This window comes from Anabrus simplex, chromosome 2, assembly GCF_040414725.1.
Source record: "Anabrus simplex isolate iqAnaSimp1 chromosome 2, ASM4041472v1, whole genome shotgun sequence".
In the NCBI taxonomy this organism is placed as follows: Eukaryota; Metazoa; Arthropoda; class Insecta; order Orthoptera; family Tettigoniidae; genus Anabrus; species Anabrus simplex.
The window spans coordinates 1,055,528,682-1,055,545,081 of record NC_090266.1 but is presented as its reverse complement, the minus strand read 5'-3'; the positions used below and the strand labels follow the sequence as shown (position 1 = coordinate 1,055,545,081).

Here is a 16,400-nt window from a genome sequence, read left to right as displayed (position 1 = left end):
ACCAATCACCCTTTCGTATCCTTCAGTTCTATTCCCAACTCTCGCATTGAGATCGCCCATTAGCACTGTCCTATCCTTGCTGTTGACCCTGACCACGATATCACTCAATGCTTCATAAAACTTGTCAACTTCATCCCCATCTGCACCCTCACATGGTGAATACACGGACACAATTCTAGTCCTAATTCCTCAAACTGACAAATCTACCCATATTATTCGGTCATTTACGTGCCTAACAGAAACTTTGCTGCGTGCAATGGTATTTCTGATACGGAGCCCTACCCCAGACTCTGCCCTTCCCTTTCTAACACCCGTCAAGTACACTTTATAATCTCCTATCTCTTCCTCGCTATCTGCTCTTACCCGAATATCATTTACTCCTAGCGTATCCAGATGCCTTCTCTTTGCTGACTCAGCCAGTTCTACTATCTTTCTTCCATACGTCCCATTAACCCGATGAGTGCTACGCCCGCCTATAGACGGGCTGATGCGGCCGGTCCACCAGTGCTACGCCCGTCTATAGACGGTGCGCGAGAATTTTAATTTTTTTGAGTTTCCCGGTTCACTTTTGAGTGCGAATTTGATCTCTGACATGTTCTGCCATCTGTTGGGCATTATGTAGAACTAACTGATCAGAGATTATAGCTTCGGGAAGTAACTTACAGAGCTTTTTGTAGACGTCTGTGGAGTTCATCTGTGATGTAAACAAACATGGCGGAACAACAATTTATTTGCTCTTGTAGTGATGTTATTTCGGATCACAGAATCTTTCAGTTATTAACCACAGCGGAAAGTGATGATGGAGATAATCATTTTAAGGAATTGTTAAGCGATTTTGAAAGTGAGAGTGATAGAGAAAGTGCCGAAAATATTGTATGTGAGAGGGAAACAGAGCCTCCTTCTAAATAAAAGAAGAAAAACACGGTGTGTAAAAAAAGCTATTTTATCGCTAATTTCATGGCAGTTTGATTACTTTTCTTCACCAGAATTTCAGGTAACTGTGACAGGCCCTGAGGGCCAAGTAGTGTTTGATCACAACTCAAAAATCATCGATTTTTTAGGAACTTTTGTTGCAGTGGAGTTGGGGCAGATAGTTGAACAAATCGGCATCACAAACAACCAGTAGAAAACATTTAACTATCACCACATTCCAGGTTTGGAAAGTATTATAAAATATCAACTTGCATACATCTAAGAAGTTACATGTATTAGTTGCCTGCAAATTTTAGGAAATATTATTTTGGGCTCATTACTTTGTATAAAGATAATGCATGCATGGGGACATAAGTGTAATTTTGTTTTCTCTCAAAATAATATTGAACATAAGTGTAGGATTTTTCATTTGTATTTAGATTTATAAACAACCAACATTTATAAACATTTTAAGCTAATCATCCCATTGATAAGTTAAAAATTGAGGCTTCTACAAAAAAATTTCACATACGAATGAAAAAACTCAGCACTGAGGTACCAAACAGTCAACTGGTAACTGAGCACTTGAAAGGTTAATATTGATAGCTCTCCATCGAATTCCATTTTGTTCGCCAAGTTGTTTCCGAGGAGTCCCTTGCCTGTCAAATGGGAGTGGGACTCCGTTACTCCCATACGTCCGAGGCTTGCTTAAAATGTTCTGAGCTCGGTAAATTCATGAAGCAGGATGCTACCCTACTTGCACATAGTTCAAATGAGGATCTCTACTCTAATGGGTTATAGACCACCGGTGGATTGTATAGTCCTAGCCGCCTGAGCACAAGGAGGGCCAGGACTCAGAATATGTCCGAGATGCCCACTCCCATTCCATAGCAACTGATATCCCGACTCTCAGGACCACTTACTAGGCCACTCAGCCGTTGCCCATGGTTCACGAACTAGGACGTTACTACAGTAACCCACAAACATGAAAAAATGTATAGGCAAAGGAAAACTTATGAATGAACTAGAAAGTTTATATATCTTTTTAGACCAGGCGTATAACAAAGATCACAATCTTAACGATGCCACTGAGGTAAAAAATCCTTTATTTGAACTAACTCCCAAGTTATTATGTATTGTAAATTTGAAACGTAACAAAATTCCGCAGAGATTTAGAATTTCTTGTTCCAAAACTCCCACCACCTCGTCAAACACTAGGCCCGCCCATACTACTCCCAGTAGCTCCCTTCTAACAGCAACACATGTGCGCAAAGACCTGCCCCCCCCCATGTCCTTCACCGCCTTTGCCACATTGATATAACACTAGAAGTAGAAAGGTCAGTCAAGCTAGCGCTGCTGGAACAGTCTGACGTACTTAACACGCTCTATACGAGTAAGTACCGCCTTAGGCATGTATTGACTTACGGGAAATCTCATGTACAACACCCGTCTCATTAGTCCTCCTTAACATTTTTGTTTCAGAAAAAACACGATCACTTCCTCAATTAAGTACTTCAACAGGAATAATTACACCCACTTGACCGTCTTTTAGAACCAGTTGATTACCATTATATCATAGCAGTGGCATCAACTAGCTTTGACACCTCAACATTTTATCATTAACAACATCTCCAATAAGAAGTCCCATACATTTTTCTATGACGTTCTGATTTATCGGCTGTATATAAGAGATCATTGTTCAACATTTTTATTGTACATTTTATAAGATTGGATAGGTTCCACAACCAATAACTTGAAGATTGAGTTAGGCTGATGATGCCCATTAAGAGGGTGAAATATGTACCTTTAGACTTTTTAATATTATGTAAAATTTTAACCAAATAATAGTGGAATGTATTGAATAGGTGGTTTAATAAATATTGTTGTAATATTTGTGTTATACATCATCTTCAATACGGAACAAAAATGAGAATAGTCACTTGTAACATACCACTTAGTCGAGCACCTTGTCTCCTTTCTCCCAAGTGTTCCCAGCCCAAACTTCGTAACATTTTTGTAACACTACTCTTTTGTTGGAAATCCCCCAGAACAAATCGAGCTGATTTTATTTGGATTTTTTGCTGTTCTCAAATCAAGTAATTCTGATGAGGTTCCCATACACAAGAACCATACTCTAGTTGGGTTCTTACCAGAGACTTATATGCTCTCTCTTTTACATCCTTACTACAACCCCTAAAATCACTAGACAGGTGGAAGGAATATTTTGAAAATCTTCTCAACGTAAAAGGAAATCTTCCTGGTGATGTCACAAACAACCAAGCTCATGCGGAGGAGGGTAATGATGGTGAAATTACACTTGATGAAGTGGAAAGGATGATAATTAAACTCCATTGTCGTAAACCAGCAGATGTAGATGAAATTAGACCTGAAATGGTGAAATATAGTGGGATGGCAGGGATGAAATTGCTTCATAGAGTAATATGATTAGCATGAAGTGTTAGTAATGTTACGTTTGCTTGGTAATTAGAGTAATAATAATAGTAATGATTCCTAAGATTCCAAGCAGAGTTCAGGGAAGCGTGAGGTATGAGGTAACTACGCCGTCCGAATATCATGATCAAGCAACCACAAACAATAAATGTAATATCGCAAGACGTCAGCGGAGTAATGTATGAAATAATATTTTGGGCCTTTTCCCAAGAGGAATTCCGTAGTAGGTACACTTAGAATAAATGGGAAGGGATACAAGAATGATAACACCCGAAACAACAGGTTTCAAGTAACAGATTGTATTATAGTAGCACCAAAAAAGAGATAACATATATTATACAAGAGTGAGTAAAATAGATAATCTTTGGTATACACAGGTACAAGAAAAATGGGAACAACAGACGATCAAACATAAGTTATCATTAATATTTTCTTTGTTAAGGTACAAAATGACTAGATCAGAAGAATTTTACGTGAATTGAAGTCATTCAAAGTCCAACTACAAAGAAGTTTTGAGGAAGCGTAATCAATTTTTACACAAGTAGAATGGAACATTCCCTAAGCTAGTAAGAGACCAAGTAAAACAATATCTTATTCCCCCAAATAAACACGCTTTGCTTCAAATAGGAAAGAAGATAGTGTTTCACAAGTAAAGAGAAGGTACACTATCTGATTCGCAGACCACGATTTTACCATTGATTAGCTTTTAAAATCTTCATAAAGTAACATGGAAAGAAAGGAGGGAGGAAAGGACGAGGGAAAACACCAGTAAAAGAAAAATAAGGAAGCAAAAGAAAGGGAATGGTAAAATAGGTAGGGATCAGGCTGCAAAGTCCCAGTTCAAAATGATGGAAAATGACGTTCACTACACCACACGAAAGAAGTTCCAGGTCACTTATGAGGTTGGCAATCCACAACTCCTTTTCCTTGACACTCCGATAATAGGTCAGAGAAGCGAGATTTAGTGCACCATAATTTTTGTTGAGTCCTGAAGGGACTAAAGTTCAGAGTCCAAAATAGTGGCAGAGCCTATCAAGGAAAGAAAAGGGCAAATATGAAAGCATAATAATAATAATAAGTCTGCTCACCCAGTCTGAAGAAGAAGATAGAAGTCAGGTTAAAACGAACACGGACCAGCCGTGCGGAAAGCACAAGCTCCCACTGCTTATTACAAATACGCGAAGCACACCTGATCGCCGGTGGAAGGGAAGCGGCGAGTTATATAGGTCAGGGAAGGCAGGCCTAGAAAGCACTGGAGACAGATGACGTCACGAAGTGACACAAGGAGGGGCGAATGCCCAAGCAATAGTGAGGGAGACTAGCAAGCAGATGGAACGAAAGCAGAGCAGTATAATGTCTACAGGACCGGAGCGATGAAGTATGCCCAAGGTAAGAGAAAGGTTGAGATCGGGAGCACGTAACAGTAAGATACCTTCTGATTGGATAAAAGCATTAATTGCACCTATCAACAGTATAAACAAGAGAACAGGGAGGATTGCAGCAACTGTCGAAGTATCTCATTGATTAGTTTACTTGAGAGCAACTTGGATGAAAACCAGTGTGGTTTCAGACCACAGAGGGGCTGTCAGGATCAGATTTTCAGTATGTGCCACGTAATTGAAAAATGCTGCGAGAGGAATAGACAGTTACGTTTCGTAGATCTAGACAAAGCATATGACAGGGACCCGAGGGGAAAAGATGTTCGCCGTACTGAGGGACTATGAGATTAACGGTACATTATTAAAATCAATAAGTGGCATTTATGTACAGTTTGGTTAAAATGAGAATTGTACATCAGTATACACTAGCTGATGTACCCGTGCTTCTCTACAGGATTCTCGGAAAGACTGTCTTTGTGGCTTTCTAACTGAAGTCAACATAGATAATTACAAAAACGTCAGTAGGAATGTAGCGATTAAAAGCAGTGTTATCACTAGGGAGCGGATTTTTATGTGCTAAAAATGTGAAAAATATTTATTTTTTATGTACTGAAAAACTAAAATATGTGATGATAAATTGAAATTATTTTCCTTTAAATATCACATAACTAGTCGCGCTCAAGAAGTAAATAAGTATAATGTTTTATATTAGAATATGGTGCTACCAAACGTGCTCCTCCTTAAGGCAAAATGATGTCTGTGTATGGAAACGTGCTGTATGGTATATTAATTTTTGATATGCCAGAGTAGATATTATGAATGGTTATTTTTTTAAAGGTAATGTTTTGTTTAAATATGGCAAAAGCAACCTATCATCTTTGAAAAAATGGTACCAGTTCGTACTCACCCATCACACGCTGGAATATTAGTTGCTAGAAGTAGTCTCAGAATTGCAGTGAACAACAGAGGTCATCTCCAAATTGTCCATCACAAATGCATGCCGATTATCTCTAAAGAACGCTTTATACTGCGAAAGCGATCGCTCCACATCACAGGAAGTCAGACGAGCATAGTTAAAGAGAGGAATGTCACCAAAATAACGCCATCAATTTCCCCAACATGAGCACCCTCTAATACATTAGAAATTTGGCACATTGTTTGAAATCCTCTGTTTTTCCTGAACAAATTTTGATATTTGACCTTGAACAGTCCCTGTACCTGCGAAGCCGGGAGTGAATCTAATTTATTTTCAACAGCGCGCACTTCCTTCACTGTTACGGACAACAGGTTAGTGGATTTTTCAAGTATGTCTATAGTTTTACACAAGAAGCTTAGATTGGCAGATATAAACGCCAAATCATTTTTCAAAGAGCTGTCTTTTAGTATCTCCTGAAGAATTTCAATTGACGACGCGTCGTTTTTATCTAGCACGTTCACAACGGATGCAAAACTTTCGAAATTGTCTGCATAGTATACCACAGCGCTAAGCCAGGTACCCCACCGCGTAACAATAGGCAGAGGAGAAAGCGCAAGATCCGGGTTTTTCTCTTTAAAGGGATCGATTCTTGAGGGTGCTTTTACGAAGACTTTTTTGCCATTAGACACTAATTTATCCACTTGAGGATACTGAGCCCGCACAGTTTCACATAACCTGTGTAGAGCATGAACAACGCAAGTTACGTGTATCATTTTCGGAAAGCTCGCAGAAAGGCCTTCGGCTTCCTTTTTCTTGTAAGCTGCACTGTCAGTAAGGAAAAGCAATACATGGTCGTATTTTATACCTTTTGGCCATGGCTTCATTGAATAACCTAGCTACAGTGACATGGTTTGCAGCAAGCATTTCTTTACACGCTAGCAAATAAAAATGTTCGCAAGCAGTTTTGTCATTCTTCAACACACAAACTACAACATTTCCTACTTTTCTGCCACTTGAATCAGTGGTTTCGTCAATGCTCACCCACAGTTTTTCGCTATCACATACTGCCCGAATTCTGTGTAAAGTTTCTTCGTAACATTTTGGGAGATAGTTTTTCCTTAATGTGGATTCGTCTGGAGGCTCAAAATTAATGTACTTTGTTAGGAAATTTCTCAGTCCCAGATTATTTATTTTACCAAGAGGAATGTCGGCGCAAACAAATGTTCTGCACACATCTAAATAATACTGGGAATATTTAGATGGGCCTGCACTTGAAGTAGCTGTTTCAGCTATTAGTAATTGTCGCGAACGCACACGCGAAGCAGCCGCAGTATGCTTATTTCTAGACAAATGCTGGATTACTTGAGAACGTTGATCTTCACGTTTTACCACACGGTTGGCAAAATAAATACTTTTCCATCTGTAGTGAAAATGCTTTTAAATTCCACTACATATTGTTGAAGACGCGACCTTGTACTCGACTTCTCTTTTGGCATTATTTTGCAGGTTACGACACACGCATTTATGGTGAATCACTGTTTCAATAAAAAGAATAGCAGCGGACACTGAAGGAAATATTTTTTTATAAATCCATACAAAATCACACGACCACGGGAATGATATATGGACCCGAACAGCTAACCTTACTCTTAGGAGTGATGAAATTCCACTACCTAATGGTGGGGCAATATTCTTCCGAGTCTCCCATGTCGTTACGGAATTACGTCACCTTATCTCTCCGTGATTGCCTTTCGCTGATATTCTATAAACAAAACCCGAGAGGGCTGACTCATAAAGAGTTGGAATGACGTCATGCAAAGAAACATCTTGTGCAGCAAATCAAATCGCTGTCTAAATGTAACGACGTAGCCAGTGACCAGGAAGTTTTAGAACTTACGGAGGGAAGTCCATAAATAGCCGAAACATTCAGATACATTATGTTAAATACACTGTTAAAAACAATACCGTAATCGTAAAATGAAAATATGAGCATTTTTTTATAACACAGAATCATTTTAAATTTTATTGATCAACAAAATATTGCCGATTTATGTGCTTATTATAGATTTTCTTAAAATATGTATATACATTTAAAAAATGTGAAAATATGTGTTTTTATGTGAAATAAGATTCAGTTTTTACACTTGGGGATGCACAATAGGAATAATGAACTTTGTAACTTGCGTTAAAACTTACGCAAAAAAAATATGTAATTTACATAAAAATCCGCTCCCTAGTTATCACATAAAACAATCAAATGAAAAACCGCACATTTTCCCACTTTTAATGAACAGTACTCAATCATTGCCACAGAGTAGGGATTGAATAGCTCGAATGCTATGATGAACCAGTGTGTTACGTACCAGTAGTATCAGAAAATGTATGAACGAGAGGAATGCTAAAGAAGAAAGTTATCTAACTCCCCAGCTACTTCCCGCCAATATTCAGGCAGGCTGTCATACTCAGTATGACTGGGCGAGTTGGCCATGCAGTTAGGGGTGCACAGCTGTAAACTTGCATCCGGGAGATAGTGGATTCAAACCCCACTGTAGGCAGTCCTAAGATTGATTTCTGTGGTTTCCCATTTTCACACCAGGCAAATGCAGGGGCTGTACCTTAATTAAGGCCATGGCCACTTCCTCCCCACTTCTAACCCTTTCCTATCCCATTGTCGCCATAAGACCTATCTGTGTCGGTGCGACGTAAAGCAAATTTTTAAAAAATACTCGGTGCGCAACAGTAATTCCATCTATTGGAGACGAGTAGCAACATCACAACAAACAATGGTCAATGTAATGTTATTGTTGATTAATTTTATGAGCTTTCTATATTGTAAGCCTTCACATTTAGTTTTCTTTCGACTCCGCAATATTAGGGTGTCTTACAAAAGTATTTATAGTGTAGACTGTAGTTCCTTTTTTCCCGACTTAACATACCGATTTTCATTAAATACTATTTGCCCATTTAATCGTGACTCGGCATTGTTATGGACTTAAGCATCAAAAACCCAAATTCATGAATATCTCTGTTATCATAGCCAGTATGGAAAAACGTATGACATAAATGATCGGAAATTTAATACTGTTTAACTTTAGTTATGTAGTATTTATCGACAGGACCACTGATAACATAAATATTTAGGAATTAAATTTTAGGACTTCCCCTAAACTACCATTTCACTCAGCGTGAATAAAATTATTTATAGCCTAGATTGTAGCAACTTGCTCCCTGACTTTGCACACCGATTTTCATTAAATTCTCTTCAGCCGTTTTCTAGTGATGCATGTACATACATACTGGCAGGCAGAAATTATGGAAAATTAAATAATGCATTTCCTTGTTACTGTGGACTCGACTAATACAGAAATACCATCCTTTTTAAATTCTGAGCGTACAGACAAAACTCTTACATTTATATTTATATATATAGATGTATTAAGTGGTAGAGAGGGATTCAGTCTGGTGGAAATGTAGTAAGCAGTCTAGCCTCTGCTGGCCACATGGTCTTAATTGCAGATTGTGCTGAAACCCTGCATTCTAATATCGGCCGATGACCTTCGATGTTAGGCCCCTTAAAACAACAAGCATCATCATTCTAATATCTTGCAACTGAAAAATAGGTATGGTATGAAAATTAGCCACCGAGCTCAATAGCTGCAGTCGTTTAAGTGCGGCCAGTATCAAGTATTCGGGAGATAGTCGGTTTGAACCCCACTGTCATCAGCCCTGAAGATGGTTTTCCGTGATTTCCCATTTTCACACCAGGCTGTACCTTTTTTTTTTTTTTTTTTTTTGTAGTGGCTTTACATCGCACCAACACAGATAGGTCTTATGGGGACTGTACCTTAATTAAGGCCATGGCCACTTCCTTCCCACTCCTAGCCCCTTCCTGTCCCATTGTCGCCATAAGACGTATCTGTGTCTTTAAAAAATAATAATATAGAAACATTGCTTACATTAGAGGAAAAGAGCTGCTGGTGTTAATAATGGCATCTCAAGAAATCTGTTTATTACAAAAACTAAAATTGTTCACAAAACTTGAAGAGAGGCCTCGTAATTAACCTGGATCCACCCAGTGTGCCGTATATAGTACAGCAAATTACACAGTTTTCTTGTATTCTTATTATTGAAACTGCGAGTGCTGCATTGTTTAGTACAGTATTGTCGTGTTTAGACTAACATCATATGTGGTTTGTTTTGGTATATCATGCTCGTTTGGTACTCCATAGCTGCACAAAAGGAAGTTGTGTGTGAATCAGTGCCAGTAATGGCTGGATATTTGAAGTAAGTAATTCATATTTTCATTATAGGTAGTTATTTGTATGGACACTGAAGTGCTATATTTTACTCTAAGGTGCATATTTATATTATATTTCTGTTATCTTCTTTTTCTTCAGCATTTGTCCCTCCTGATGGCAGGGTCCAATACATGGATTTCTTGTCTCTATTTACTTTTGTCCTGGGCTATGTCAGGGTGGAGATTGACGCTCTTCAGATCTCTGTTTTGATCATCCTATTGGTCTCCTACCGGCAATACCATGATAGTGTCGCGTCTGCCCTTAGTACATGTCCAAACCATCGTAGATAACTCTTGTGCATTTTTTCTTGAATCGGTGCAACGCGGAATCTCTCCCTGATGTATTCATTAGCGATACAATCCATTTTTGTGATGCCAGCTGTCCATCTCGGCATCTTAGTCTGCATGACACGCAGTCAACGTTCTGTCTCAGTCGTAGTCTGCGAACATTCGCAACCATACAGTACAACAGGTCGGATGACAGTACAATAAATTTTTGATTTGAGATTATGTTTTATCCTCTGGTCGTAAGTGACGCTGGTGGTGGTTCTCCATTTCAGCTAGGCTGCCGATATCCTTTTATTGTGTAGATGTTGATCCCCATAGGGAATCTGAAATATTTGTTCCGAATGGGTAAATTTATAATACCTAAATAAATGGTCCGTTATTGGACATTATAAATTTTCCAGCTAACTCATTCCTGGTTGCCAGCGTTTCACCCCCGTGTGCTAGGCTGGGCTCATCAGTTGGTACCTAGCACACCTACCAAGACGTGACGTCATATATTCACTCTGCTTTTTATTTAGGGGCAGGCCGTATTGCACCAGCTGGTCACTCCATTCTTAGGTTTAGAAAGGATAGGAGTGGGAAGGAAGCGGCTGTGGCCTTATTTAAGATATAGCCCCAGTATTTATCTGGTGTAAAAGTGGGGAAACCACGGAAAACCATCTTCAGGGCTGTTAACAGTGGGGTTCGAACCCACTACAGCTGCGCACCCCCAACCGCACGGCAAACTCGCTCAGTGATTATGCTATCAAATGTGTACAGGAATCGGGCAAGGTTGTAAACTTTCACCATTATTTTTCATAGTTAATTATTTTATGGGATTCAGTTTGTTAAAAGTGAAGTAAGTAATCAAGTTTTAAGGTAAAGATGATTTAATTATAACAAAACTTGCATATAACTAGGATTTATTCACCCTACACTTCCCAGATTCCTCGGTTGCTTGTCAAAGTATACTTAAATTTTTAATTGGTTAAAATTTTGACTGTTCATCTTCGTTGGTTTCTTCTGTTCTTGCCAGGCTGATTGACTCGGACAGTTGAGGTGCTGGCCTTCTGACCCCAACTTGGCAGCTTCAATCCTGGCTTAGTCTGGTGGTATTTGAAGGTGCTCAAATATGTCAGCCTCGTATTGGTAGATTTACTGGCACGTAAAAAAAACTCCTGCGGGACTAATTTACGGCACCTTGGTGTCTCGAAAAACCATAAGTAGTTAGTGAGACGTAAAGCAAATAACAGTATTACTACTTTCTGTTGTTGTTGCAGTAGCTTCTCGGAGCAGCAATTCCTGAAGATTGAGATCAATCTTTTTAGGGCCAACATTGTGATTTTCTTTAAGGCATCAGTCTATAGAGAAAAAGTTTGCCATAAATCTGCGAAGATGCGATGGATGGTTCCATGCGCTCCCACCATTAGACCGATGACTGAAATTTTCTCTAGATCATACTTCATCTGGTAGTATAGGATGGTAGGCTCATAAATTTGCCATTTTCCTGCATCATCAACTGGCTGGCCACTGGACTTTCAAAGCGGACCATTGTATCTATTACAGGATGGCATACAAAATGATAAGCCATTTGTTTTTTACTTAATTTATCAGTTCCACTAGATATCCCATTGAGCATCTCAACAGCAGTAGTAGTAGGGCATGGAGAAACAAATCGGTTACAGTTTGATGTGTAATTCATAATTCTGTCATTAGGAGACTAGTGTTTACAACCATGGCCGACAAGGGAAGACTGATGACGCAGTAGCGATCGGCAGGTTTTAAAAATTTATTTTACTCTTTCATGAAACGAAAAGCTTTGTTGCAACTCAGAAGTGTTCGACAGCACACGATGGCCCCCTTGCAAGAGAACAGGCTGTATGAGAAATTTGTACAGGAAGGAGCAAATTTGGAACCAAAGCGACCTTGACTGAAGCCTGCTTGTTTGTTCGCCGGATAGTATTGAAGCAGTAAGATTTGTTGTACGAAGAATCCTTGGCAAATTGTGTAGAAAGGCCAGCAGTACAACTGGGAATATCGAGATGCTCCGTTCAAAATATTCTTAAAAGTGACCTCCATATATACCTGTACAAGATGAAATGAATGGCGTGTGGCCTCCGGAGAAGCCTGGTTCAGGTCTTTTGATTTGACTCCCGTAGGCGACCTGCGTGTCGTGTTGAGGATGAAATGATGATGAAGATGACACGTGCACACAGTCCTCGTGCCAGGGGAAATAATCAGTTATGGTTAAAATTCCCGACCCTGCCGGGAATCAAATCCAGGACTCCTGTGACCAAAGGCCAGCACGCTAACCATTTAGTCATGGAGCCGGACCCTGTACAAGATGACCTCTGCACAGAAGCTCACTGATGAACACAACCGGCAGAGACTACTGTTTACTTGCTGCGCAGAGGATAAGCAACAAACTCTTAATGTTTTGCTTTCTGATGAGGCGTATTTTCATTTGGACAGTGAGGTTAACAGACAGAATAAAAATTTCGTGCTACTGTAAATCCATATGTGCTTCATGACTGACATGCCCCGAGGATTACAGTGTTGGCCGCAATTTTCAGTCGCTGACTTATTGTACCCTTTTTCTTTGAAGAAACAGTGAGCAGTGAGCATTATTTGAGCATGCGCTGCAATAACTGTGTTCCACAGCTTCTTGTTACTGCATTGCCCTTCAACCCGCAGTGGTTTTTGCAAAATGGAGCAAGGCCACACACTGCAAACATTGTGCTTGATTTCTTACACAGGCATTTCACCATGAGGGTTATTTCATTCAGGTTTCCTGGCCATTTCAATGACAGACTCTTTTGCTCTCCCTCCCCCAATAGTCCTGACCTCAATCCATTGACTTTTTTCTTTGGGGGTACCTAAAGGAAACTATTTTCCCGAAACCTCCACGTGATTCAATAGAGCTTAGAAGACTTATTCTTCAAGCTTGCAGAGAAATCACGGAAGACGTGTGCCATAGGGTAATTACTAATTTCAGTGTTCGTTTGAAGGAAGTTAGAAATCAAATGGTGGCCTTATTGAGCAAGTGCTGAGTTTGAACAATTCTCCATAGTGTGTTTTTCATTGTAGTACATGTTTCTTTGAGTGCTCCTTTCTTGAATTTACTATTTCTGAGTTCTGAGCAAAACGTTTTAGTGGCAAACATGTTTGTCTTTTTATCTAACAGATGTTCTTCAGTAGCAAAGTCTGACAGACACTGCAAACAAACTGTCTTTCCTGATATCTCAGGTGAATAAAATGTAGGGGTTACTGGAGAGGTACTTCTTTTTTGCAAGTTGCGTTACGTCGCACCGACACAGATAGGTCTTATGGAGACTATGGGACAGGAAAGGGCTAGGAATGGGAAGGAAGCGGCCGTGGCCTTAATTAAGGTACAGCCCCAGCATTTGCCTGGTGTGAAAATGGGAAACCACGGAAAACCATCTTCAGGGCTGCCGACAGTGGGGTTCGAACCCACAATTTCCCAAATACTGGATACTGGCCGCACTTAAGCGACTGCTGCTATCGTGCTCGGTACTGGAGAGTTGAAGAGTTCTACAACTGTTGTATGTTAGACAGGCTTCCCATATCAAACAGAAATATATATAATATTGAGTTAGGAACATCAATGGGCAGCTGGAGAATTTCCCTTACAGCACTTCTGATGAGTTTGTTCACATCATTAAGGAATAGTTTTGGCATATCCTCAGGTGGTAGTGTTCGAAAAGGATACAGGGACTGGTATTATTGAGGAGTTCAAGTTTGTACTAAAATTGAAAGAGAAATTAGGTAAGTATTGTATGAAAATAAAAGGCCGAAGGACAGTATTGATGATGGTATGGAAGGGAAGTTAACTAAATGAAGTTTTCCTACATCATCAGATTTTCAGATTGAATGCTGCACAGAAATAGAACCTGAGTGGACTTAGGATGTCTTATTCGTAAGAGGGGGTAGTAGGTAAACAGAATTGTAATTGCTGGTTTGAACATATCATAAAGCAATATGGCATATTACGAATATGTTCATCAGTAATAGATAAAGGAGTTGTATAGAAATAAAGCTACAAACACCAACAGATGCAGCTCATAGGATTAGAAAAGAGGAATTAGATGTAGGAGGTAATGGTTTTAAGGTAAGACGTATGGGAGGAGAAGAAATCATAGATCTATTTGCAGATGGAAAGTTTTGGAGGCATCTAGTTCAGTGAAGGCCAATACAAGTGTTATGTTTGAAGGATAGGAACATGAAAAGTGGCACACAGTGGGGTAAAACACATTGACAGTCCAACATCTAAAGAGAAAGCAACAGGTAGAGGAGACAAGGACAAACATGGAAACACAAAAGGACAAGCGCAGTCTCCACTTCTTCATTCAGTGCTGTCTCTAAATAGATGGCCTTTCTCATCACTCCCAGTTCTTCCATATATGTTTCTTCTTATCCCCAGCAAGCTCATTTCTGCTAGCCAATGCATCAGGGGTGGGAGAATCAACAAGACTTTATTTCCTCCTCCTCCTCCTCCTCCTCCTCCTCCTCTTCCTCAAACTATAGTACTATTGGCATGAAGGTGTGGAGGCTAGTAAAGTAATCTACATCTTTGTCTTTCCACACTTCTGTTTGGTAATTTTTTTTTTTTTTTTTTTTTTTTTTGTTGTTTGTGTTGTTTTCAGAGTACTTCATTTCTCCACTTCAAATTCCAGAATCATTGGTAATGAATTTTTTTTCAATTTCTTTATAACATTCTGGCCTTCAGCATTCCACTGACTTTCTCATTCCTGATACTTTCTTGGTTTACTGTGTAATTTTGTGTTTTCACTTCATGCCTGATGTGACCTATTATGTATAGTGAATACCTGTTTATATATCAGTTAATTTTTGACTGCATGTGTCTGTGCAGGGGAGGCCAACAAGCAGCTCGGAGACTACAAGTTTAAATTACAAAAGGCTGAACAGGATGTGTCCACTCTGCAGGCAAATGTGAGTGTCATATCGATAGTTTCAAGGCCTCTAATGAACATATTTAAATTTTGTATATCCTGGACTCCACATTTCTTTACAGGTGGCACGGCTGGAGAGCCAGGTGATTCGGTATAAGTCAGCATCAGAATCTGCTGAAAAAGTTGAAGATGAACTGAAGGTAGAGAAGAGGAAATTGCAGCGAGAGGTGAGACAGTGTGGCTAGTAAATGCTATAATTTCTCTTAAATGCTGTAATTTCACTTAGAATTGCCATGTTCATGTATATTTTGTTACTTGTTATGCTGTTCTAAGTCTTGTACAATATATATATTCAAACATTTTAAAGTCATCACACAAAGGCAGAAAGTCCTGCTTGTAAAGGCAAAAATAGATGATTTACATTCACCAAAAATAGAGTTCATGTTACCCCTATAAATCTTGTCAGCAGTCTCCGATGTTGGATTGATATGTTATGTCAACAGACTAGTTCCTTGAACTGGCTGTTGATGTACACAAACCTATAACATAACCTCACCTCTCTGAAACGAAAGACAGCAAGCATATCAGTTGAAATTGTACCAGAAAGAAGTATTGTCATCTTGTAGGCATAATGGATTGAAGGTCAGCTTTGGTGAGAAAGCCATTATCAGTGTTTGAATGTGTCTGCATAGTATCATTATGTCAGGATTGAATTAAGTCCCCAGATGTATAAAAGTGGATCATTGATATTATTTAGACAATCTTTATATGAACATGGTTAATACTGGAGACTTGCTTTGCACGGATTGCCTATGGACTACAAAAGTAGCCAATGAATTTCAGCTCTGAATCTGAACTCCAGTGCTGCTGTGCTAAATATTTATATAGCAAGTTGTGTGTCTACCCAAACTGTGTGAAATAGGTTACAAGATGGCAGTTTGGACTCTTAAAGTTCCAACGGTCATGGCATAGCCCAGATCTTATGCTTAATTATCTTGGAACATATTTGAGCTGTCCACTAAATATAGGCTGTTCTGCTAAACCTGTATTAAAGTTACTGTTTACAGTTACTCCCAATCATCATGAGTCACTTGTTTAGAAATATGTCAGAAATGTATGCATCTTGAACACAATTCAGAAGGCTAAAGATCTTTCACAGAGCACGGTGGGAGCTCTGTGATGTCTTCGTGTAGGATTATATAGGGTCAACAAATCTGTCTTGACTATTCAGGACAACCTCAGAGCTC

The 16,400-nt window shown here is 39.3% G+C and overlaps 1 protein-coding gene across 3 annotated transcripts in view; it reads left to right on the top strand.

Annotated features, from left to right (window-relative positions):
* Positions 1-16,400, top strand: part of LOC136864685 (leucine-rich repeat flightless-interacting protein 2) — a 337,500-nt gene that overhangs the window by 285,399 nt on the left and 35,701 nt on the right. For all 3 annotated transcript variants that reach the window (XM_067142000.2, XM_067141997.2, XM_067141999.2), the window contains 2 exons: positions 15,114-15,193; positions 15,276-15,380. In XM_067142000.2, coding sequence (XP_066998101.1) covers positions 15,114-15,193; positions 15,276-15,380 — 185 coding nt within the window. The remainder of the gene's footprint in view (positions 1-15,113; positions 15,194-15,275; positions 15,381-16,400) is intronic.